Source organism: Marmota monax, unplaced genomic scaffold (genome assembly GCF_021218885.2).
Source record: "Marmota monax isolate L192 unplaced genomic scaffold, Marmota_monax_Labrador192_F-V1.1 WCK01_AAM20220418_F8-fsc00002, whole genome shotgun sequence".
NCBI classification, from domain to species: domain Eukaryota; kingdom Metazoa; phylum Chordata; class Mammalia; order Rodentia; family Sciuridae; genus Marmota; species Marmota monax.
The window spans coordinates 9,427,393-9,454,163 of NW_026693571.1; the positions used below are offsets into that span (position 1 = coordinate 9,427,393).

Sequence of the window (26,771 nt, forward strand, 5' to 3'; positions counted from 1 at the left end):
AAATGAGGATATTGGTATATTTTATGAGGTGAGCATGGAGGCTCTATCTCAGGACCATCAGCTCAAGTTTATAGGGGCCACTACCAAGCAGGACAGTTTATGATGGAAAGAAAAGTTTGGATTATGGATTCTAAAAACCCTCTTTTCTTTCCTCTCCTTCATTCTTTCCCTGTTTGTACTTGACTTGAATCTTTGACCTGATTTGATCTAAGAATGGTTGACATCAGACAAAGCATATCTATAATATTAAAGTAACTGGAATTAGGCTTTCACAATCCCAATTTAAAGGAATTCTGCTTCTCATTAATTCACTCTGATTAATTCTATTATTCTATTTAACACATTGTTTTCAAACCCCAGTGGATTCTCTTGAACTGTAAAGTTCACAGCTGCTGGAAAGCAAGGCCAAATGAGATTTGTCACAGAAAGAAGGATCCACAGACTGCTGTGCATGCTTTAGTCCTTAAGCACTGGTCAGCCTTCTATTGGTAAGAGATGCCATGCAGTGGCGTCCAGAGCACCGTTGTCATATGCACTGAGCACTCAGGTGCTCTACATGTGACCAGCCTTTTAGTCCTCACAGAACACCCTGAGAATGGTGCTATTATTTCCCATTTCACAGACAAGGAAAGTGAGACCAAAAAAAGTTATTTGACTCTGCATTACAAATGCCAACTATAATGTTTTGAGATAAATTGTGCATGAAAACTGTCAGCACGAGGTGTTTTAAAGATTTTATGTATGTATTCTATATTTACCTAATGTGTTGTATGAGCTCCAAATCTTATTCAGTCAAAATATGTCATCATATAGTATTCAATTTTTGGATCTTTTAAATAAGTAAGAGATTTTCAGTATTGGGCTGGGGGTGTAGCTCAGTGATAGAGAGCTTGAATAGCATGCTTGAGACTCTGGAGTCCATCCCCAACACCACAAAAGAAAGAAAGAAATTACCTATGTGATAGATTATGAAAGCACAAAGCTACAGAATATTAATCACCCATGCAAACATATTTCTATATACAGATTCCATGATTAGAAGTTTTATACTTAGGAAAATTAGATTCTAAATGTGAACATTTATGAATATCATACTTTGACATGAGGAATAAAAAATTACCAAGCACTTACCATGTGCTTATCTCCACAATGAGAGATGGTTTTGTGGTGCATAATTCAAATCACTGTTGTACATAATTCCTTGTATAATAGTGTCTCTTTTCCATAGAGCTTGATATTTGCTAAAATATTAATAAAAAATGAACCTCCTAGCCTACCACAACAACAATACTGACAACTCTTTTGAGTGGTTAATCTGAGCTAATTTACCAATCAAATAGAACTGAGTTCTAAACTAACACCCAACACACCTGGTCTCAGTCACACCTACTTGAAGAGGAGCCCATTGCTTTCTGGGAGGAAAGAGCTCATGCAAACAAGCTTAAATCAATTTTATGCTGTGGCATTCAAGTAATTTGCTAAGGAGCAACACCTTACTTCCAAATGCCCCTCCCATCTGACTTCCTATCACCCCAGCTCCATCTCACTCTGCCTTCCACGACTTTGTCTCTTATCCCGATCAACCAAACACAAAGTTTTGCTCTCTTTCCCAAGATTCAAGAAACCCAAATGTTTTTGATTCTGAGTCTTCTGATGCAATCTTTTTGGCACACAGGAGATGAATGAGGAGTTTTCACTTGGTCTGTCAGAATGAATGTATTAATTTGAATGCATATCTCATGTTTCTGTTCTGTGTATGTCTCTTCACCTTTGAATATTCATGTTGTTTTGCTTCAGAGATTATTCAGTTTTATTGCAACTGCCATCCTGATTGCAGAATGAATGTACTAATTTAAATACGTATTGTATTTTGTATTCTATTGAGCACCAATTCTGTCCATAAATATACAGATGTTTATGTTAATGTGAAACAGCTGAGGTGCATTCCTTCCTTCTCCTCCTTTTGCCTCCTTTCCTTAATTCCTCCATTCCTGTGATCCATGCAGATTTCCCACAACCTTTACCTTGATTCCTAAATACTAATTTCCATGGCTACATTCCCACTATGTAATTATCCTGCCTCCCTCATTTTTACCAAGTTCAAACTAGTTTTCCTCCATCAAACAGAATTTGGGGGGGCTTTCATTACCTTGCGATTAAGCTGGAAACTCATTTACCATTGTGAATATCTAGTATGAGATCAGTGAAAATTAAAGAAGATCCCTAGGTTTACAGAAACTTGCTTCTACAATTGGCATCCATGAAAAGAATTAGTACTTTGAACATTTGTTTACCTGGCTTAATAAAAGTCTTTGTTTTGGTTTTCTTAAAAAAAAAAAAAAAGCTTAAAAGAAATAAAAGTATATTTTTAATACATTGAATTTTTTGATCAAAGCTTCAGAAAATAAGATTGGATACATTTCAACAAGGTAGAAGCTGCTGATATTTTTTTCCTTTTCCTCTGGCTCAATGCAGCTTTCAACTATTAGAGGATTTGAAAGGAAGAAAGTTGACAGGTATTGAAAATGGGGTGCAGTATCCATTATTCCCCCGAACTCTACCTACCCCACTGGCTTCAATACAATTGGTATCTGTCATCCTCCATAGATCCATGGCACAAACCCCTAATTCACAATGACTGTGGCATGGTGGTGGGAGTTGGCACTGATCTGCCTTGCTGATATGTGAGCCTTTGGGGTCTCCTGCCATCTTTTGAGTTATCTTAAAATCCCTCAGACTGTTTGCCGGAGTCCACTGTCGCTCTCCAGGTATGTTATGTATTATAATATGCTTTATCTAAACCAGAAAACAGTGGTAAATGCCCTTCCAGATTTTTCTTGGCTAAGCCATATTTTGAATCACCTTTATTTCCCTCCCAAATAAAACCTGTCTTTTATTTAAACCCTTGTATCCACAGGGGGAAAAGGGAAAGAAAGGCAAAAAGGGGCCTAAAGGGGAGAAAGGAGAACAGGGTGCTCCTGGATTAGATGCACCCTGCCCGTTGGTATGTCTGACTCATGAACTGTCTCCAGGTGGCTTGTGTGAGGGGATGACACGGGAGAAGAGCAAGCTGGAGGGAGCAGTAGCCTCATTTAACATGGACTTTTAGATGCTAAGAAGCATCTCAGACCATCTTGGTATGTTCCCACATCTTGTCTCTGGCCACAAGCTCTACCTGGCTTCTTTAATCTCAAGTATTTCTTGTACAGCTGGAATCTGACTATAGGCTCTGAAGAGGAGCCTGTGCTATTGCTCACCCCTCAGGAGAGAAGGTCACTGTTTTAAGACGAGCCCTTGTTATGGGACTATGCCCAGTGCCATGTTACTTTGTTCAACTTCCCTGGATGTTACTTTTCCCTTCCAGGTTGCTCCTCTCCCAGGCTTTTATTGTTCTAGTTATTTCTTGAGCAGAATCTGTGCTTAAGTGAATTCTTGCGTTAGTAACATTATGAGTTAATCTTCACAAACAGGGATTCCGAGGCGTTAAGGGGGAAAAAGGGGAGCCAGGCCAGCCTGGCCTGGATGGGCTGGATGCCCCTTGCCAATTGGTACAGTATTTCTCTTTCCTACCACCCTGCATGCAGTTCCTTTGTTGATTACGTATTCATCTCTATCAGTGTAAAGTGGTTCTTTCTAGAGCAAGCTTTACATGATAAACATACTACATGCATGTGCATGAACAGGCTCCTTCTGAAACTGCAGAGGGAAGAGCAAAGCATGAGTTATCAGTGAATGCAAATTAATCTCACCACTGACATGACTACCGTATCTGTGTTCTTTAAAATATTAATTTATTCAATAAATATTTAAAGATTAAGTTAGAAAAAAATATTTGATGCAGAGGGCACTGTTAGGCCATAACTTTTGGTTTTACCCCTCATTTTAACTTTTTTTTTTCTTTTTCTCTAAAAGAAATGAAGATATTTTTGTCTCTTCCACAAAATTTTTATCAGGCCATAAATAAAACCAAACTACAGATTTAAAGCTTCTATGGTCAAGAGTTAACCAATTTGAGGGAATGCAGTTATGAGACCATGTGGAAGAAACCCAAACTTCTGAGATTACAAAGATAATAGTCTGCAGCCCAAACCCTCTTCTTTGTCACGTAACCTTTTCAACTTAATGGTCTCTCCTTTTGAAACTCACTTTCCTAAAGTAGACAGAACTCCCTTCTCTCCATTGGCATGAACTCAAAATCTTCCTTATACTAAAATCTAAAATTCTACTGGTTTATCCTTCTCCTTGTACCAATCTGGCATTACCAACTTTTCCCAAATATTTTATAAAGCTATTTCAACATTTTTATACCTTTAGACAATAAGAATATATTTTTGTAAAGTAAAAAGAAAAAATGTATGGTTATGTTATTCTTGAGCTGCATGTTCTTATGAGTCTTCGGTTCCAAGCATGATTCTTTAAAGGTAAATTCATGTTTCTCAAGCCTTTTAAGAGGTTGTATGAATAGAAAACAAAGTTATTTGGGCAATAATTCCAGTTATAAAATCTCAATATGAAGTGCCTAGTCTTATTTTTGTTTGCTTGGTATTGATAAGTTGTATTTTATAACCACTTTATTGTAGAAAAATATGAGCATGCCTTCATACTATGTCAACTTTTTCTGTCTCATTGATATCATTTGTATCTGAAGAATGCTGACACTTTAAGTAATAATAAATTTTGCAACATTTAGGAACCCCATCTCTTATTCAGAATGTTAACTGACTTCTGAAGAATTTAAATAGAGAAATAGATGAATGTCATAAATAACACTTTACTATAAAATCTACCTCGAGGCTGCCTGTCCTGTAATTATGTCTTGCAATATCTATTTTCAGTACAGGAATATGAAAAGTTATTGACATGTGAAGAGCTATAAACTTCAGATAGAAATGGTTTATCATTGATTATTTATCATTATCATGAATTCAACCAGAGTCCATAGTGACCAGAAAGAGAAGATATTTTTTGATTTACTTAATAAAGATAATTGTGAATGTCTTTAAATGAAATGAGGAGATATAGTACAGATTTCTTATCTAAAGATATAAACTGAGTAGATCCTAAGACCACCATGCTTTGTAAATTTCTTCTCCAACATTAGGAATAGCTTTTTCTATAATTTATGTATTTTTAAAACATGTTCTCACTGGAAAAAAATTTAATATATAGGGAGATAGTAATTAGTAAAAGATGGCTATGACTAAAGCCACCTAACAGAAATCTTTTTTATTTTTTAAGCCCGTGGGCATGTGAACTATGAAGTTCGATCATTTTTGAGGAGTCTGAGGAATTCTTTTTCTTTTTAAAACAGGGCCCAGATGGATTACCCATGCCTGGCTGTTGGCAAAAGGTAGGTGTCATGGAATGATTTCTAAAGGAAGTACTCTCCTTTCTCTTGACCTGGCCTGGCCCTTTTCATTCAGAACAGATCTTTTGCATTTGACACTCATGAATGATTCCGGCTTCACAATATCTTGATGAATGTACTTATTGCCGATTTCTTTCTAAGCTGATGTGTGAAAACAGTTCTTCACAAACATCATAATTTGAAACCTCGAAACCTTCCCGACTTGATCCTTTGTTTGGAATGGAAAGGGGCAGTGGGTCTTAATGGTTTGCTGGTCAAATTCTTTGTCCTCTATTGTTCAGCATAATCTCCAATTGTGATTCTTTTTCTACTTATATTCAGTTACTTAGACCAATATGACAATATATGGTAGAACCCTGTCAATATTAGTCACAAAGCTGAGAAAGCAGAAAATATACACTATTTTTTTTTTCAGTGATGCCTTGATTTATCTAGGAGAACCTGATTCAATTGGCACCCTTCCTGCATCAGCTTATTCTAGCCTTTTCATGTGGCTGCCTTTAGTCACTGCATACTCATGTCCTATATAGCAGGACCATGTCCTATATAGAGGATGTTCTGTATACAATGGCTGTGCCATAGGCACTCTCACATGGGGGGGAATCATTTCATTTAATCCGTGCGGTAACCTACTAATGAAACAAATTTAGAGAGGTGAAGGAACTTCTCAGAGCACAGAACTGGTATGTCTAGCTCTCCAGACACAGAATTTAGAGGTTAGAGAGTAGAAAACAACAGCAAAACCTGAAGCCAAAAAAGAGCAGCATATGCTGTGCTTCTCAGGAAATACCAAGTCTTCACCTAGTAATTGTGTGAACTCAGTTATAAAGGATGGTGTGCTACTGAAGGACCGAGGGAGCCCATTAAAGTGAAAATGATCTTGGGGCAGTATAAGAGCTGCTTTGATCATTTTTAGATTTTTTCTCCAACACTTTATAGCTCAGTTGGTATTTTGGGACAGGCATGCTTCATTGACAAAATTATGTACAATTACAAAACAAAAATTGGGAAAATTATGTAAAAAAATTTTAAAATTAGATAACATTGGAAGAATTATGTAAGTTAACAAAACTATGTAGGATTACAGAAACATGAGGAGACACTTGACTCTTGGTTGCCTCTCCTGTTAGCAGTTCCACCACTGAGGAAACCTGTGCACTGTCTTTCTTAGAGAGTTTCACCTACTTGGCCAGGGAAAGAAAAACCTCTCAATAGTGTCATTTATTTAGTAGCTTCTCATACTCCACTTTCATCCTGTCAGATAATTAGTTGGATCACTTCTGAGGTCAGGTGGGTCTCAGGACATGGACCTCTTCTTCACCTAAGAAATCTATCCTCTGGCCACCAAAAGCCCTGTTCACACAATCGGCAATACCATCCTGTGCTGGAATCACTATTTGCTTTCTAACCTTTGCCCTGTAATCCAATAATATAATGATTTTTTAATCCAGTCATTAGTACACTTAGAGGGAGAGGCATCCGTTTATTCTACCCTCTTCATACGGCTGCCCTTAGTCACTATGTATGCATGCAAACCGATTTCTTTATCCAGCTTCAGAGTTTGGGGTCACTATTGGTTTGTGGCTGTCTTTTGAAGCCCTTCCTTTCTTGTGAAGGCACAAAAGTAATGGCAAGAGTCAAAGGCCTCATCATCATTTGGGTTCATGAAATGAAACACGTGCTAATAAGATGACTGGTGTTAGAAAATCAGAAGTCTCCCTGGAAAAACACATTTTTCCATAAGACACTGACTATATCCTACATACGATTAAGTATTTTATTAATCTATTACACAAAGAAAAAAAATCTCAGTGAAAAAACTTCAGTATTGCTTAACTCCCCACCCCAAAACATACTCATGCAAGTCCACTCTGACCAACCTCCTTCAACCCTCTCCACCAAAAAGAAAAAATTAGAGAAGTGGAATGTTCTCAAATTTCTTATGTGGTTAACTCAGCTATCTCAAATAGTCAAGTCCAATAATTTTTAAGTGATATTTTAAAAATAAGTCCAGTCGAGGGTGTTCACCAAGTCCTATTTTCTGTGGGATACCCTCATAAACACTGTTGTGTTTATTAGACTGTAAACACACTGGCAAATGTCTGTGTGACTTAAAATTCAGATTGTGGCAGCAGTGTAAATCACTGTGACTAACAAGTTTTCTTGGCATGCCACGTTCAGTGTTTTTTAATGCAGAACTATTTGATCTTTGCTCAAATTGCTTTTCTTTCTGGATATAGTTCAGTTTTCTAAATTTATCAACACAGAAAGAGTTGCTAAGCTAGAACTGAAGTATAATGCATTAGTCCAAGTGTTATTTGTATAGTGAGTAAATAGCAGAATGTATTAAGAGGCTATTAAGCTTATCATCATCCATCATCATTCATAGGTTGGAAACTACTCACTAGGAGAAATACCTCTAGCCCTGTGCTTCATCTGATTTAATACTTCACTGAACTTAACTTTTCCAGGTAGGGTTAACAGAATCTTTTTAACAGCAAGTAAGAGGTGTTTTTTTAAGTGAAGTTTTAAACCCTGAAAAAAAAAAGAATCTTTAAAATTCTGTAAATTTATTTGCAATACATTGGTTTGGGTACCCAAACTTGCATCAAATTTGAAATCTGAGAAAAGTGAGTTTGGAGAAAAGAATGCTTCCTATAGACAAGAGTTTTGGGCATTGATAGGATGGTGTGCATAAGCAAAGTGAATAGCATCTCTCAAAGTCAGAGAGCACACAACCTGCTATGCACACCTAGTAGAGCATCTGTGTTTCTTAGAAAAGTAAATGTTGTTAATGAATAAGCTGAAAGACGCCTCATGCCTATGGAGCTGCATAAAGAGACTGCTATCATTTCACTTTCCTCTGCATTTTACTTTTCCAATTTTTCTTTGGGTCAATGTCAAGGAAGTCTCCCAGAACTTCCTTATGAAATCACATCTCAACACTGCTCCTCAGACTCTCAGATCTTATTTCTATTCTAGGAATATCTTCAAATAATGGCTGCTCAGAAAGAGGGGCCTGGGCTCTGCGGTGTCTTAGGACATCACAATGGAACCTGTCATACAGCTTGAGCCCTGAGAGCAGGAAGGTCCTCCTTGCCCAACATTCCAGCAAGACAGAGAGAGCCAAAGGAAAACACAACCTAGAATAGTAGGCCTATGTACCATTATACATAGACAGGTGTGGGTGAAGTGAACAGCATCACTGAGGTCAGAATCCTAAACTTTTTCCACTTTAATGCTGGAAGGTTATGTAAAGGCACAAAATACAAAATGGAATTTAATAATTACCTATGTGATAAAATCCTAAATTTTCTGCTTTCCCAGAACAGTTACCGAAACAAACATCAAAAATTTCTTAGTGGTAAAGGAAAACAGGGGTTGAATTTAATATGGAATTTGTAATATTCTGGAGTTCAGAAAGTTAGATCCGGGACACACACCATGTGCTCCATTAGCGCATTGATAAACACTGTAGTCAAGGTTCTACCAGCTTTCTTAAATGTTAATTTGGAATTGTTATCCAAGACTACTAATGCCATGTATTTGTCTTTTTTTATTGTCTGTTTTTCTGCAGTGATGAATCTAACCTTCCAAGCATGAAGTTGTGTATATAATGGTCCACTTTCTATATTTATAGTTGAAAACAGAATTGCAGATTTTACAAGTCTGAGATATGTTTACATAGAGCTGCTTCTTCCTGTCCGCAGTAGTACACATGTCCATCTCTATTCCACTTACATCTGAAATTGGGCAATTTATGAAACCAGTGAGAAGTCTGCAAAGAAATCTAGATCAGTATCTCTTTATCTTATGTGAAGATATGTATTTATATGGACATCTGTGATAGAGAATGGTCGTTCTTGCTATTTTCTTACTTTGGGCTTGTGAATTGCATGGACAAAAAGTGCCATGACATAGTTTACAATGAAATTGTGACCAAATATGGACTCAAGTCTATGAACATGTACCATACTGACTGACTTTGGAGTTTGCTATCACATCCCCAGTCACCTTCCCTGTTAGCAATGATTCGTGCCCACACCACCTACTGAAACTGACTAAAAAAGCATGATTGTGTGCCAAACCTGCCTGTCCTTGTGCAAATTCAGATGCTAGCATGCTGCTTTATGAGTCCTTTGATTACATCTGAGCTTTTATTCCTTTTGTCATCTCAAGGGGGTTACACCATGGCTTATTGCCAAAAAGAGATAAGTTGGTGGAAAGCACACAATTGGTCTATCATTTTGAGGGAGTTGCAGTCCCAGCTGCAGATCTCCAGCTTCCAGTATTGTGAGCTCATGGGGCCACCTTGGCTGAAATACCAAGGGGGTGAGCTGATTGCTGCCGCGGGTTTTCCTGGTGCTGCTCTTGGCAGTGAAGACATGGGAAGAGGACCGGTTCAGCATCCTGCGCCATCTCTCATGTGACCAAGTAGGAAAGAGGTTTACAAATGCGAACACCCAGAACAGCAGACTTTTTTTTTTTTCTAATAAATTGAATTCCAGTGAGTGTTAATCTGGGTGATTTTGGAGAAAGAGCCATGCAGCACTTCTTTTGCCACAGGAGATCCTTGGAATGGCAGTCCCTGTTCCTGAGGACAATGGGTGTGTACATTGCATCTAAGCCCAGATTGCTGAAGAAGTACCATGTCCCAAGAAGGGGCAGCCAAAATGCCCTCTCCTGGAGGTGCAGAGGAGCTCACCGGTACAATCTCTACCAAAGTTGATGTGAGAGCTTTCTTTCCTTCCAAGATCCAGCCATACCAAACATTTTCTACAAGTTCTAGAAACAAATAGATATTTTCCATTCTTTTTAAAATATTTTTTGGGTTTCATTTTTAGTCCCAGGAATATTTAGAAAATATTTGTTTCAGTTTTTGTCACGTCTGTCACAAGCAATATTTTTAAGAAAAGTCATCAAATCATAATTTGGTGCCAACACTCAAAATGACATCTTTCTCGTTTTAGATAACTGAAGAGAAAAGCAACTTCGATTTCAGTTTAATCATTGTAAAGCATGAAAGTTAAGCATTTTTTTTCAGTATTTTTTGACTTTTTTTTACATGATGAATGTAACAAATTATCAGTTGATAGACAAGATTTTAGAGCATTAGCTCACTTCTATTTCTTATGATTGTTTTTTCTATAGATTTCTTTCTTTTTAATATTTTTAATGTTTCTTATTCACAGACCAAACCCAAGTTCTCAAAAAGCTGTGAAATACAGTTGCCATAAGTATGTTTTCATCTACTTGCTCAAAGATTACCTAACCATATTAGACTGAGCACTTCTTTGCACAGTAAGAAGTTGGTGGCATGTTTTGAAGTGGCTTAAGTGGAAAGGTTACATGAGGAGAAACATTGTTGATAGTAGTCACCTGTTAGCTCAGTAGAGATTTTAATTTCCTTCAAGGATTCAATGCCATTTCGTTGGGAAATTTCTAGTTTTGTGAATAAGTTTTTTTTTTTTTTTTTTGTGGTTTTTATTTTTAAACCACCGGAGGGGAAATTTGCTCATTGCTGATTTGAATGATTCAAAATGGTGTCTTTTTAAATTAATTTATCTTGTTTCCAAGGTTAAAGACATGTTTAAACTATTAGATTAGTCTACTTGGTAGTATTTCTTGTAACATTCCACACCCCAAGCCAACTTAGCATTTTGAAAATAATAGAGTGCCTCATATGGCATAGGTAGGATAAGTTATTGTTCAACGTCTGAAATGATTCGTCTTAAATGGTTTGGGAAAAGTGAACTGGAGTGGAACTACATTCTGTTTAGAAAAACCAACTAACATCTTGAAAAAAAGTCTGGTAGTTATATTTCTATCCTTCTTTCTGTTCTTCTAGTAGAAAGAGGTATTGAGATCACTACCTAAAACTTACACAGCTTCAGATAAGAATACCTCGACATCAAAAGAGAAGCATTTCACATATAAACAAAGTTTTAGAACTTGGCCCTTTAAGGAATACGGGGCTGTCCTGTGTGTATATTGAGTTTTTTGATTTTGAGTTAAGTGATTTGACAGCATCAACTTATTCCATGATTAAAGGAAGTTGTAAACTTACATTTCATTTATTACCTTGGGAAAAACAATGGGATGATGTCACTCCTCCTGATTCAGTGGAATTGCGAGGTCTTAAACACCGTAGATGATCTGAAAGTTTTGCATTATTAAAGTATGTTCATGCATCCATTTTGTCATCAATACAGGGAGTCTTCAGATAACTTCCAAATGAATAATCATGATTGTTGATATATGTTGATAAACATCTTTCTTAAATATTTCTTTTAATTTATATTATTGGATAGAGGATTGAGAAAAATATATGAAAGACACATTGGAAATAAATCAAAGTTTACTTCTGAGAAAACATCTTTAAAAGATGCAAATTGTCGTGTTTTAGCTTTAAAACTTTTCCATTCACATTGGCTGGTGCTAATGTATTTTATTCTTTCTTTATGGACAGTGCAACTCTACTATGGATAATTTCATTTCTCTGATTATTAGCATTCCTAAACTCAGTGTGTGATTTTACTTTTAAAATTCATGAATTTGCTCTAATTATGGTTCAATGACCATCCTCTCTTAAATGTAAAGTGTGCCTATAGATAATGTGTTTTTACTTGGATCATGGGTCCCTTTGTTTCATGTTAATTTTATACATACTGTGCCTTTATCAATTTTTGTTCTTTTTCACTGACTCATCTTTTCAACTTATATAATTTGATGAAACTTGATACAATCAGTGATAGAGGAGTCTGTACACTCCACGCGGTTGCATGAATACGCCTACACTCCTCTTCCAGTTTTCACTTTGCATTTTCAACAGCAGGCCTGGAGGAGTTTTCTTTATCATCTGAGTTTATAGAGAACATTAGAATGCCTTTCATTTGTACCAATAGAAAGGTATTATTTTTGAATTTGCAGTTTGTGCATATGATGTTCTAATGGGACAAGAATTTATGCATCCTGTAGTTTATACTACATGTCCTTTGTCCACAATGTGTGTGTTTGGAAAATGATCAAATCAGCATAGCTTTACCTATTTGAAACCTTGTTTTTCCTCTATTTCTTGATAATCAAATTATATTAATATTTAATACTACTAAAAATAGAATTTTCTAACTTCAACAAATAAAAACCCTGCTATCTCTAGGAAGTCAAGGTCCACTAGGAACATTATCTTTCCAAAAAGAAGAAATCACATGTGATACAACCTGTCAAAAAAATCACACGTCCTAAACATGCTTAACCAATCATGATTCTGCTGAATTATTTTAGAATATAAAGACCTTCAGTCCATACTCCTTCCCATTTTCCCCTAACGTGTCTTCATATTGGCTAGATTTGTTATATGCCAGAACAGAAATGCTCCTCTAACTTGAAGTTTTAGTAGATTTAGTTTTTTGCCAATCCAATACCAATAAACATATTAATGGCATTTTCATTAAAAATACATTTAAGAGAATAAATTATCTATGCTGCTTATTGATGGAACTGTTCTTGGGGAAAAGGAAGACTTTTTCAACCTGACCTGTTATGTTTGATGTTTGATTTATTGACAGACTACCAACGTTTCTCAAAATGCAGTTGATATTCTCTCATATCTCAGAAAAATTAATGAGTTGGATTCACAAAAGAATGTCTTACATATTGTTGACATTTATGTGAATATTCTTTATACTGTTGTAAATGTTTCATTCAACTTGACATTTTTAAAAGATGTATGTATCTTATTTTTCTTTAGGAAATATTATATTTTTATTTGTGTTTTTTACATTTTAAAGTTCATCTATATGTGCAGCTATTTTTATATTGCCAAAAACTCACATAAACACAAAATAAGAGGAAAATGAAAAAAAAAAATTGGCAAACATTACATTGCATTTTTTGAATGTTTCATGGGCCAGTCTCATGTGATTGATTATTTTAAGAATGTGTTGTGTCTTATCACTGTAAATATGGCACAGACCTGATTATCTCACTAATGTAAATATTTGAAAGGTTGAATTCTCCCCGTTTGCTTTTTTATTTCAGTTTCATTGTAATTTCTCCAGCTGACATTATTGAAGCAAAAGACACAAAGTTTTCGACTTGCAGTTTGGAGATAATTGCATTGTTTCAGAGAATTGTTCAGTTTCTACTTTGTTTTTTATTTGCTTTTTAAACTTGTTTCAGGGTTCTTAGTTTGTGAGAAGTTGATCTTCAGAATTATTTTTACACTATTTATGACTTATTTTCATAATGTAAAAAGTGTGTAATTATTACATATTAATCCAAACAATGATAATGAATTGTATTGTTATAAAGCTTTATTGATATTCATGACAACCCTGGCCTGTTTTCTTTGATTCCAACACAATCCACACAGAATTTTATTCTGCTTTTCTACAATATCATACCACCACCATTCAACTACGTACACATGCCTAATTATGGTGGTCTTTAAGAACTAGTAATTTCTGGGTTTTTAAGTAATGTTTTCAAATTGAGATTTCCCCTCCAAATTCACTTTTCTTCCAGAATTTCCTATCTTGGTGAATTGACTGACTTTACACTCAGTTGTCTCTTTTCTCCACCCCATCAAATTAGTCATACTGTGAGATTAGAAGGTAGATTATAATAATCACTTAATAGCTACTTAGTGAATGATGGTTGACTAAATGCCTCCACCCAGCCACCAATTATTTGCAAGTCTCAAATGAAAGCACCTTCCACTACTAATCTTTCCTGATCTTACCATTGGCGTTAAGTTCAGAGAACCAGAAAACACTGCGACCCTCAGACACTCTGCTGTCACACGTGTCTCTGCTTGTGTTTTCTTACTTTTGGTTCTACTCCTTTACCTGATCATTAAATAATGACCCTCAGGGCTGTGGCCTTCATCCCCTCTTGTGGCTTTTGTTCTTTGCTACACATTCTTTCTCCAGGACAGCTCATTCAGTCTTTTATCTCCATTCAGACTTCTTCTTCCCTTCCTGACCACTGCCTTAGCCATGTCCACCTGGCTGTCCCACAGGCGCTCATCATCCTCACCCTCACCCTGATTCTCTGCTAAGCTGCTGTATCATAGTGAATGGTGCCAACTTTACCCTCTGCCACCCAGGCACACAAGATGGAAATTTTAGAATCCTTTGAGATACCACCCACCTCTCATGGACCACCTGATCCTCTCACACATAGCGTCTTATCCATGACCACGCCCCCTCAAGTCCAATTCCTAAATCTCAGATTCCCCCATTCTCTTCGTTTCTGTCACCAACAACCTTGTTTATGACTTTGACTTCAAAAGTCTTCTAATTGCCCCCCATAACTAATAACCACCTTTACTTCATACCCTGTGTCACCCTAAAGATGATGATTTAAATAAAGCAAAGGAATCAAATTGAAAAGATTTTTCATTTGCGGTTTCTTATGAAGGGCATTTCCTTTTAGGGCCCCACTACAATAAATACAACAGACGTTTTTGATATTATTTCTCAATATAATCCAAGAGCATGTGCCAAGGCACTTTTCCTAACAACAGCTCTGCAGGGGAATTTAATCAAGTTCCTTCCCTTGCTTAAAAGTTGTCCAGTAGTTACCCATTCTCATGCAGACACTTTGATGTCAAGCACAAACTCTGCTGTGATCTGACGTTTTGTGCTTGATAGAGCATCCTATCTTGCTGGTCAGCAACCCTCACCCAAATGTTTTCCCAGGTTAAACCACTCCATGATTCCTTTAGCTCTTCTTGCCTGGGCCTGAAATCCTCTCCATTCCCACCCCTACTATCCATCTGAAGAACATATGCTGTTCTTTGTGCATCAACTTACCAACCACCCCTTCCTGCCAAGTTGAAATACTGCTCCACTTAAATAATTCCTTGTGTTTATCACTGCTAAACTCTTATCAGATTGTTAATAATTATATGTTTTTTTCTCTCTACTAGATAGTAACTAAAAAATGAACTCAAATCACAGCAGGTTCTCAAATATTTTTAAGCAAACAATGCAAGTTCCAACAGCAACAAAATCACCAAGATTCAGGAATTTTATTGATGTGCACAATGGGTAAAATAATCCACGTTGTTTGAATGGATCATGCCCAGGTAGTTCTCAAACCAAAGGAAATGTGTTAAGACTTTTTTCAAGTTTAAGACTATGTTTTATATAAAGTAAGTAAAAATCACTTGAAAAGATTTTTCATTTGAGGTTTGCTATATGTAAGATCATCTACTAAGTGGCTAAAGAGGATTAAAAGTTTAAAGACACCGCAGGTGATGCATGCCTGAGGTCCCAGCTACTTGGGAGGCTTAGGCAGGAGGATGGCAAGTTCAAGGCCAGCCTGGATAACTCCACGAGACCCCACCAAAATAAAAATAATTTAAAAAATAGTCTGGAGATATTGTGTAGTGGGAGAGCATTTCTGGGTTCAACAACCAGTACTAGGGAAAAGAAAAAACATTTAAAGAAAGTAAAGGGGGTCTGAATTATCCACGGGGAGAACAGGAGTACACGCAAAAGCACATAATGATGTTTGGGCAGTTTAGAGCAGGTTTGTGAAGCTGAGGACCACACTTTTGTTAGGGTACAAATCTGTACCTTTGCATAGTAAGCATGGAGTTGCCATCCATTTAAACATCAAATGTTTACCTTCTAAATCACCTTCCTCCCTACTCATGTTGGTTGGATTTTCATAGTCCTTCCATGTTAGAAGGCTAGATTTAGTTTAGGAGTTCTTGAACTTAGCATTCAGCAGAATCACTTGGAGAGCAGGTAAAAAATACAGATTTCTGGGCCCTGGGACCTGAGTTTCTGACTCAACAGCTTTGGGATGGGACTTCTAATGTACAAGTGGTGGTGATATACTTGATCGAAAGTCCACACTTGAAGGCCAGTCTCTTCTATTTTAATGGACTGTACATGACATTAATGCAAAGGTGGTGAACTCCCTTTTTATGGTGACTTCTTCTAGGAATTTCCCTTTCCTTATCCATGCTTTATCTCTCTTTTACAACTACCTCAGGTGGAAGCCAATTCTCCCACCACCTCCTACCCTAAGGCTGGAAAGAGTTGGTCATCCACGTGGCTCCTTATTGCTAGTTCCACACAATTCCTTCTTCATCCACACATACAAAGCCCTATTGTTCTAGGGTCATGTTGACTGATGAGTAGCACCTTTGTCCCCTCCCCACTGCAGCCATCTACTGACTTCTCAATCATTCTTTTCATTCCTTGAAGACGCTGATACCTGGCTTAGATTTCTTCAGCCTCCATTCTGCTCTCATCATTAGAGGTGACTTGGGTGTCAGCATGGGCAATAGAGCCAACAGAATCCATTATCATCTTGGACTTCATTCCTAATGATTGTTTGTATTCTCTTCACTGACGCCACCCACATACCGATTTCAGAAATCCCCAGAACCACTCTAACTCTGCAATAATGAATCGAAACATCCCACGCTGCGCACTCATCTCCTACCACACTTTCTCACCCAGTGACTCCCTCTGTGCCTACCTCTCAGCATTCCTCGCCAGGCCCTGCACAACTCCACCTTCTCCCCCTTCCCACTTAAGTTACACAGATCAAATTTTCATCTACACCAATGCCACCCACCCACTCCCTTACCCCATCACTCTTCTTCTTGCCCCATTTGGAAAAAGTCAAACTCTATAATAATCCACTTGTCTCCTTTCTCTGCATCTGTACCTGCTCTAGTTCACTCAACGTCATGAGAGAAGTGGGGAAAATTCACTTGGTGGTCCAGATTGGTCCCGTCACAAATTCAGTCTTCAAACTCACCTACACAGGTGACGATAGTCACCTACATAGTTTGGTGACAATTCAGGTTTTTTCTACTCTAATTTCTACCTTTCTTATTCTCTTATGATCTTTAATTCAAAGGAAAAAAAATCCACCGATGATACTCCTTCAAACCCTACCACAGTGAAAATGTGCACACAGTTAACGCCCTTATTTTTTCACTTCTCTTCTACTATAATAGAAATTGATGACATTCTTTCTTCCTCTGCCCTAAATGACCCACGTCCACTACAGGTTTTTAGAAGTTGTCAGGTCAACTTCTCCGCTGCAGACTCTGCCTTAAATACACTTAAACACATTCAGGTATCTTCCATTTGTATAACAAGCCCTTTCACCATCCCATGTACCCTTGTAGCTGCTCTCCTATTTCTTGCATCCCCTTGAAGACTAACTTCTAGGAAATTGATGTAATATTCACTATCCCTACTTCTGTCCCGTTCACTCCTCAATCCCTATCCATCCCTGTCCCACTCAACCAAACACCTCTTCTGTAGGAAACTCCTAAAAAGATTAGGGACTAAGATCCCATTGGTATGTCTGTCTCTCCCTCCCCCCACCCCACCACTCTAAGCTCAGTTGCAACTACGTTCTTACGATGTGCAGGAGGCATCTCAAAACCAGCATGTGCAGAACCAATGACCTTGTCCCCTGCTCCTCTGCCACATTACCCCTCCTAGGTCCCTGTCTCAGGGAATGGTGTCACTACTCACACAGCTGATGAAACCAAAACTTGCCCATCATATCCTTCTCGTCATCCCCAGTCACAATTCAAAACCAGCACCTTCTTCAGGCTCCATATGTACAATAACTGCCATCGTCACAGCATCCCCATGGCCACAACCTAAGGCCAGGCAACTAGTACCTTTGTCTGGCTTGCTACAATAGCAGGTCTCACTATAGTTGGTCCTACCCTGCACAGAAGCCAGAATCGTTGTTCCCTGCTTATAAGTCTTTAAATTGAAGTTCTTCCTTTTTCTCAGGGTAACTCTCAAATCCCTTATGGTTTACCAGGCCCATCTGTCTCAGCCCATGTCTACTTTTCTTGCCTTGCCTCTCATCATTTCTCTAGTACTGAATCTAGACAACCTGTATTTATTTTTCAATTCTTTGACCAGGCTCTTCTCTATTGCTCCCAGATTTGTTATCTGCCACTTTATCATCCCTTTTTAACCTAACATCCACTTTACCTTGCTAACTTCTTCCAGTTCTCAACTTTCTGCTTAGACATTGCTACCTCTAGGGAAATTCCTCTGGATCCTCAAATCATAGGCATCTCTCTCTGCACCATGTACTTCAATTATCATTACACCCTTCCATGAGGTGATTCCAAAAAGAGAAATGTCTGTGTTGTCGCATATATGTCCTTAATGTCCAGGACATAGTTGGTGGTCAATACATATTTGTTGAAGAAGTAAGCCACTTGAAGTGATGATCCAAGGGTATTCAGAACAAGCCTTCCAGAAATAATATAAGCAAGCACATGGGTAAATAGTACGACAGTAAGCATAGAGTTTGTTAAAATCTGCATGACTTTTCCAATGACTGAAATTGATAGCAAAGAGTCCTTTACAAAGCACACAATTCCATGTGCATCTCCCTTTCTATTCTCTTTAAATTGTAGTATCAACCTCAAGTAATGACAGCAAAAAGACCTAGAAGGGCTGATCTGAACCAAACTGTGTTCTCCAGAAAACAAGTTTTCTTAAAATAGTAACAGTTATTCCACAAATAAGGCCATTCAACATAAGAATGAGACCAGGAGGGCTGGAGATGTAGCTCAGTGGTAAAGCACTCGAGCAGCAAACATGAAGCCCTGGGTTTGATCCCTGGGAACAAAGACGTGCACACACATGACCTGAAATGTCTATGAAAGGGATAAAGGACACAGTGTGCATAGAACAGTTTGGAAAATGCACTACAATATTATTGGCTCTAACTCAGTCAAAACCTACCCTGAGGTACACATGCAGGCAACGCTCCATGTTGCTCAGTTGGCCTCCCAGTCACCGGCGTTTTCCGGGGGAGTCATCTACCCAGAGCGGTCTTCGCTGGTAACTTCTCACTCTTGGAAACTCCTTTTCACTTCAGATTTTCATCTCCACTTCCACCCTCAATACTCATCTCTCTATCCAAAAGGCACTAGGATTCAGTCTTAGTCTGAGTTGGAGCCTGATCTCAGTAGTGACTAAAATCCATGTTCAAGGGCGATGACAAGATCTAAGAGTAATCAAGTCCCATTTGGGAAACACATTTCAGTGGAGTAATTACTAGGCAGTGAGCTAAACAAACTTTTCTAATTTATGAAAATAAGAAGATTGGAATATGGGAACAATGCAGAACAAATTCTTTTAAAAGCATATTATGTGACTATATAAATATACCACAGGGAATTTCTTTTATGCATAAGTAAAAGGAACTAATCAAACATAACTAAATAGATGAACAAAAGGAGTAGAGTAGAAGGAGGAGAATGGGAAAGGAGAGGGAGGATGGGAGGGAAAATGGGGATCATGAATTGAAATAAAATTCCATGCATGCACGAGTTTGTCAGGATGAAACTAACTACCATGTAAACTATAAAGCTCTAGTAAAAAAGAAACAAACAAGTTGAGAAACATTCATATACACTCAGAGACAGAGACAGACAGACATGGAAAGATAGAGACAGACAGAGACAAAGAGAGAAAGAGAAACAAAGAAACCGAGACCAGAGAGCTTGCTCTTAATCTCTGTCAGCAAGGAAGTGACTATCCGCCACCCGAGTGAGTCCTCACCCAAAAATGATCATGCTGTCATCCTGATCTCAAACTCCCAGCCTTCTTTAGAACTATGAGAAATAAACATTTTCTAATAATAAAAAATATTGGAACAAGCAAAGAAAGTGAGCCACATTTACATTGGACAATTACATCAAATCTTTGAGAGAATAGGAATATTAAAATGGTTAGACTGGGAGAAATTGTCATGGATTCCATTCTGTGGCTAAAATGATTAATAAATAAACAAGGTATCAAATTTTTAAGTCATTCTGATATCAAGTAACTATGGAGTTTTCTGAGAAAGCAAAATCTAACATAGAAGCAAATGAGAATGGAAAAATCAGGGAATGTTTAACAACTTATTCCCCGAGAGTTTTAGTCACATATTTTGCGTTATTTGCTCTTTAAAACTTACTGTTCATAACTTAGGGGATAATTAGCTCTCACTCTCTTTTTAAATTCTTCTAACAGTTGTGGAATTGTGGTTCTGCTCTGGGAATGCTACAATAGTAAAGGTATCTTTTCTGCTTTTAAAACTAAAAGATTCATAAATATATACCAAAGAGAGGGAGAAATACATAAGAGAAAATTAAGATATAGAATTTGATAAAGTTCAAAATGGAATGGAGTTTTTCTTAACCTGATCAGGATGGACATGCTAAAGACCTACAGCAAAAGTTAGAAACATTTATTTTAAAATTAAAAAATAAAGACAAAAGACATTCAATATCACTCCTGCTATTAAATCGTATATTGAAGGTCTCAGACAACTCAGTTAGAAAAGAAACACAAAGTAAAAGGTTCAAAAAGAAAGAACGCTGCCTGAATTCATTTTCGATAGCTGCTGTAACATATTCATAAAATTCAGTGGCTTAAAACAATAAAAATATGTTATCTTTCCATTCCATAGTTCAGAAATCCATATCTTACTTTTCTAAAAGTCAAGGTGTGGTAGGGCTGCATTCCACTGGAACATAAGAGTCCATAGAGGACGAGTGACTTAGCTAAGGTGGCACAGCTATTAACAGCAGACCCTGGAACCAGAGCCTCCTCTCAGAACTTTGTCCTTTTAGCAAGATGGAACATGAAAACCACGTGTGTGTGTGTGTGTGTGTGTGTGTGAGAGAGAGAGAGAGAGAGAGAGATGAAATCTAAGGTTATCAATATTTTGAATGCTTTCCCAACACATAATTCCCATGTGATGCTTTGGGGCAAGAAAAATTCCAAATTCTCATTATTTTCTTCTGAGTTAAGCTCTTCTCGCGTCCCTTTGATAGTGAATTATTTCTAAAATGTTCTCAATTGATGTTTGCAAATTTCTTGCCACTCCATAGACTTCCATGTTGAAAAACCCAGTTGCTAAAACCAAAGGGACTAAATTTTAATCCCTGTTCAATCACTTACTAAGGCAATTATCCGATCTTGATGAGCTTCCATTTCCCAATTTGTAAAATGGGAATGATAAAGTTACCTACGTCAAGGTGTGAGTGAATACAAATATTAGTGAGTTACTACATATATGTGCTTAGGTAGAACCCAGCCCAGAGTTGGGATTCAGTAACCCCCTAGCTGTTATTCCCTTTGTAACAAAGTCCTGAATGTCTATAAACTTTTATAGAAAGTTTGCAATGATTAGAAGTTTCTGCTCTACATTTAGAAAGAGACATCTGTTCCTTTTTTTTTTTTTTACTAATTTTTTTAGTTGTCAGTGGACCTGTATTTTATTTATTTATATGTGGTGCTGAAAATTGAACCCAATGCTTCACACGTGCTAGGCAAGTGCTCTACCACTGAACCCAACCAGCCAAAGAATGCATTGCTTACACTTCTTGGAGTATTTCACTCTCCCCAAAGTATCTAAAGACACAGATTCTGATATAAAATCTAATGGGAAAGGTATTTCCTTCTGATCACTTGAGTTCAGAAATAATGTTATCTCTAGCAACTGTCAGCAAGTTTCCCTATAGAAAAAATAGTAAATTACTGACAGGAGAAAGACACATAGATGAACAATGAGAGTGGAAAGACAGCTGAGTTTAGAAACATCCAAATAGAGGTATTTTCTGTATCTTCACCCATGTTGTTTACACAGCCTAGTCCACCAAGATAGAACTCCAAATGCCCCGCTCAAGCAATTCCACACGCCAGAACACTTACATAACCCAGAATTTTTTGTTTCTAGCCTGGTACTATGCTGCATATTGTAATATTAACAAAAACAAAGAGATTATTCACACTTAGCTTGGGGTAAATGGGCTTTTCTTGAACTAGTCTCTTCCAGTTCAACTTCAATGGAGCAGAATTTTGTCAACATGCAAAAAAGATTAACTCATAAAAAAAATCATCACAGATAACTGGAGAATTCTCTAACTTTCTAACAATTCCATGTATGATGGGTCAAAATTAAGTATCATCAAGAACTGAAAGTACAGGTTGTATTATTATATAAAATAGGGCACCGCATGAGGTTGTTGAGTAACTGCTCCGTAATCTTCCGCCCCAGAAGTGATGCCTCTGGTTCATGAGCACCCAAGTTGTTTTTCAAACACGAGTGATAGATTTGCAATGAACCAAGAAAATGTTCTTGTTCAAGGTCCTTTACGGCCAGTGGCATGAATTTAAGTGATCCACCAAAACATCCAAATCTAACCAGTTGTTTGGTTCTATGCAATGTGGGCACTGTATAACCAAAATCTAATGAATCTGTGCAACTCAAAAGTGATAGAGGACTGCCCCCAAGCTCTGTGCAAATAAGAAACAAAGGAAATCATGAGCTACCCCAATGAAGGGCTAATAGTAACAGATGTCAATTAATGATCTTTTATCACATACCATTATGCTGAGCATCATTTATATTATCTCATTTAGTCATATTTTATCATTCTCATTTTATACTTTAGAAATCTGAAACTTAGAAACATGGAGTCATTTATCCAAGCCCACATAACTAGAATTTGAAATCAAGCACCATGTTCTTGCCCACAGTACGAGAACTAACAGCCTTTCAGGCAATACAAAGTTAGAGATAGGTTCAGGGTACAGTGTGGCACAGGGAGGATTGTTTGCCATCACAGTGTCTTGGGAGGCTGAGGCAGCAGGGTCACGAGGCTGAGGCCAGCCTGAGCAACTTAGCAAGACTCTGTCTCAAAATAAAAATAAAAGGACTGGGGATGTATCAAAGCCCAGTGGTAAAGCATCCTCAGTACCAAAAGTGGGGGTGGGGGATTTGACCCTGTAAACTACATTTCTCATTCTACAACTTAAAAATGCTAAAAATAAATAAATAAATAAAAATGTAAAAATGTGAATGGATTCATGATAGGAAGTTACAAATCTATCTGGACCCCGAAGGCCACTCCACCACCCCAATGTCTGTTCCTGGAATTGGCCCATAGGGATCAGAAGGGTGAACTCTTCCCTCCACTATAACAAAAATTGGGAATCGTGATACTTGCTAAACATATTCTCTGTCCCTCCATCATACATATCAAATCCCACAGTAAACTGGATCACCATCTCTTGATAAGTTTCCCATTTCCAAAAGCCAGCCATAACCCAATAAATCTCTTCTTTGATAAATACAATGTTTTTCAGAGTAAGCACTACGGCAGGAAGAAGCCAACTATAGTAATTAAACTGACACAGACTTTAAGTGTAACTCCAGACATCAAATGTGCACATCGATGTAAATGTCATATACATATTATATGCAATGTGTACACACACACACACACACACACACTTGGTTCTTGGGACAGCAATAACCAATCCTATATTACAGAAGCAGCAGATCCATATTCCAGAATACAAAAGGATAAAATTATGATTTAAATAATGAACAAACCTTATTACATGATTAAAGTGCTATTTTGTTATCTTTGTAATATTGAGAATATTCACCCATTTAGACTAACATTGCTAGAGAGAAATATGAATCAGACAATAAAAAGTGATGACTAAGAAAAGAACTGTCAAAATAAATTCATGAATTGTAAGTATTTCCAGCATGAATTATTAAATTAAAGTTAGAGAACAGTTCATGGTGGAGTGGCCTTAAGATTCTCTTCAACTGATCAGCCTCTTCTCGGAGAAGGAGAAGATAGGAATGAAAATACATACATAATGCAAGGTATCATGCAAGACTGATAACTATGACGAAAGCTTCCATTTAACAGTACTCCATGGCTTAGAGCAATTCTTGTGTAGTATTGCCCAAGAATAATTATTTACTGAATTCATATTTCACATGTCTTCCGAAATGTGAGGGCAACTTTACTCAAAATTCAAGCACAGCCAAACCTAGGGCAGGGATGGGGGTTATATAGTCAGTGAAATAAAAGTCGGAAGTATCACATCAATGAAACATAAGAAGCAACAGAATCGTTGAAACCTAAGTGGGAAGTAAAGCGACACTGTGAACTTGTGCATCTTTAGGACACTAACAGATGCAACATTTGGACTTCCAGCAAAACAAGATCTCATTTAGAGAGAAGTGGAAATGGCTGGGAGGTAAGATAGGAAGGGATGTTGGGATCCATTCAGATAACCACCAAGTACACATTCAGAGAGATGACAGCTTGATGTGGCTAAAGGTCCAAGGTTTCTAGCAGCCTTGGGTGTTCCTAGTAAATTGCCTTCTCCCTGTGTCCTCACTTGTCAGTTTCTATGATTGGTTTCATTTTTATAAGGAATTAGATTAGGACTCACCCTAATGACTTCATCTTCACGTGCTCATCAGCAAAGAAAATGATCTTTTTTTATATAAGATCACTATGCACAAATACTTGGAGGTAGGATTCAACATTCTGTGGGAACATAGTTCAACAACAACAAGAAATCATACACACAAGTTGAATATATGTATAGTAAGTGTCATTGGAAGCTTTGATTTTATGCCCCAATTCATGAGGCCCAGCCAACTGCGGTGAAACCAAGAGTAATTTTTCTGGGAGTGAGGGTGATACTTGAAAACCAAGCATTCAGCATACAGGACATTGTTTCTGCAAAAGACTTATTTTTAAAGAGAGGCCTTCATAATAAAGCAATTTTGATTTCCATATTCTTTTTCTGATAGTAAATTTTATGTAACAAATATAGGGATTCACTTATACTTCAGACTGCACCAAAGTCTATAAGCCCAGCAACTGGAATGAATAAGTAGATAACTCACAACTTTAAATTGTAATCACCAAAGTCAGTTTTTAAATTATGAAAATGTCAATGTGTAAACAGTTACCTGAGCCCACTTGTGTAGCATTTACTACATAGGGGAAAATATATTAACATTTGTTTTTAATCTCCAAGACTTATCACACAAATTAACTTTTAAAAGCAATGTCAAAGGAGTACAGAATTTTAATATTTTGACATTTTTGTTTAATGTTCCATTAAACTTGAATTATTTTATTTTGGTACTGGGGATTGAACCCAGGGCCATTCTACAGAGAGCCACATCCCCAGCACTTTTTATTTTATTCTTTCAATACAGAATCTTGCTAAGTTGCTGAGGCTGGCCTCAAACTTGCCATCCTCTGGTCTCGGCCTTCCCAGTTGCTGGGACTACAGGCATGCACCACCATGCCCAGCCTTAAATTTTAATTTTGCAATGAAGTTGTAACTTTGTTTCATAAGTACATAATTTCATTATAAATTAATAACCCTTAAGTTGGGGTATTCTGTAATGAACTAAACATTTTATATTTCATAGTATATTTAGAGTCTCTGGATAGGATGTGGCTCAGTGGTAGCGCAACATGCCTAGCAGGTAGGACATCCTGGGTTCAAATACCAGAACACAGGGCTGGGGATGTGGCTCAAGAGGTAGCCCGCTCGCCTGGCATGCGTGCGGCCCAGGTTCAATCCTCAGCACCACATACAAACAAAGATGTTGTGTCCGCCGAAAACTAAAAAATAAATATTAAAAAATTAACTCTCTCTCTCACACTCTTTCTTTAAAAAAAAAATACCAGCACACAAAACCCCAAAACAAAAAAACAAAAAATGAACAAAAGCACAATACATTCAGAGTCTCACTAATCAGTAACAAGAACATTGGGTTAACGAGGGAGTAATTGGTATATGAAAAGGTTCAAGACACACTTATATAAAATTAAATAGCATAATAGATGCATGGTGAAATGGAGTAGCCCTTTGTTCTGCTTCAAAAAAATGTGCAATTCATTATTTGATTCAAGTAGATATTCTGTGAAAATGAAAACTGCACATAATTTGGCTATTTTCCATTAGCATTTCTCAAACTTCTTACTGCATGAACTACAAATTCCATACTAAAAAAAAATCATAATCTGATTTAGTTTTTAAAGGATATTCTACCTTTTTCATACCCTACTTCCCATTAACACAATGCCTAATCAAAATTTATTTCAAAAGTGCAGAAATGGAGGGAATAAAAGCATTTTATGCACATCTTGCCAATAGAGGGCAGACCCTGAACGCCCAGGAAAGTTAGGTACCCTTAACCACCCTTGAGCCTAATATTCTTGTGGGCTACACATAAAAAATTACACTTTCAAGTACTTCTGCTTATGTCAGTAAGTCTTACACTCATTTAAAAATGTATTTCCTCTACATATACAACTTTCAAATAGCATCCTCTGTTTTTAATATATCAAAGGCACCAAATAAGCAAACAAAATATTTCTGTGAGCCTCAGATCCAAATTTTAAAAGGATTAGAATAAGACCTAATAGGTACAGTTATGCTTTTTCCCAGTAAATCCATGAAAAAGTGTAGACTTCACAAAAATCCAGAAATAGGGGTCTTGATTGACAAAGATTTATATTTCAATTTAAAATGAATAAACTCCAAAAATTATA

The 26,771-nt window shown here is 37.2% G+C and overlaps 1 protein-coding gene across 1 annotated transcript in view; it reads left to right on the forward strand.

Moving 5' to 3' along the window:
* Col25a1 (collagen type XXV alpha 1 chain) overlaps window positions 1-13,780 on the forward strand; it is a 468,385-nt gene extending 454,605 nt beyond the window's left edge. Inside the window, exons 34-36 of the mRNA XM_058583779.1 lie at window positions 2,918-3,004; window positions 5,312-5,350; window positions 8,946-13,780. Of these exons, the coding sequence (XP_058439762.1) occupies window positions 2,918-3,004; window positions 5,312-5,350; window positions 8,946-8,948 (129 nt within the window). The 3' untranslated portion in view covers window positions 8,949-13,780. The remainder of the gene's footprint in view (window positions 1-2,917; window positions 3,005-5,311; window positions 5,351-8,945) is intronic.
* Window positions 13,781-26,771: the final 12,991 nt, after the last annotated feature.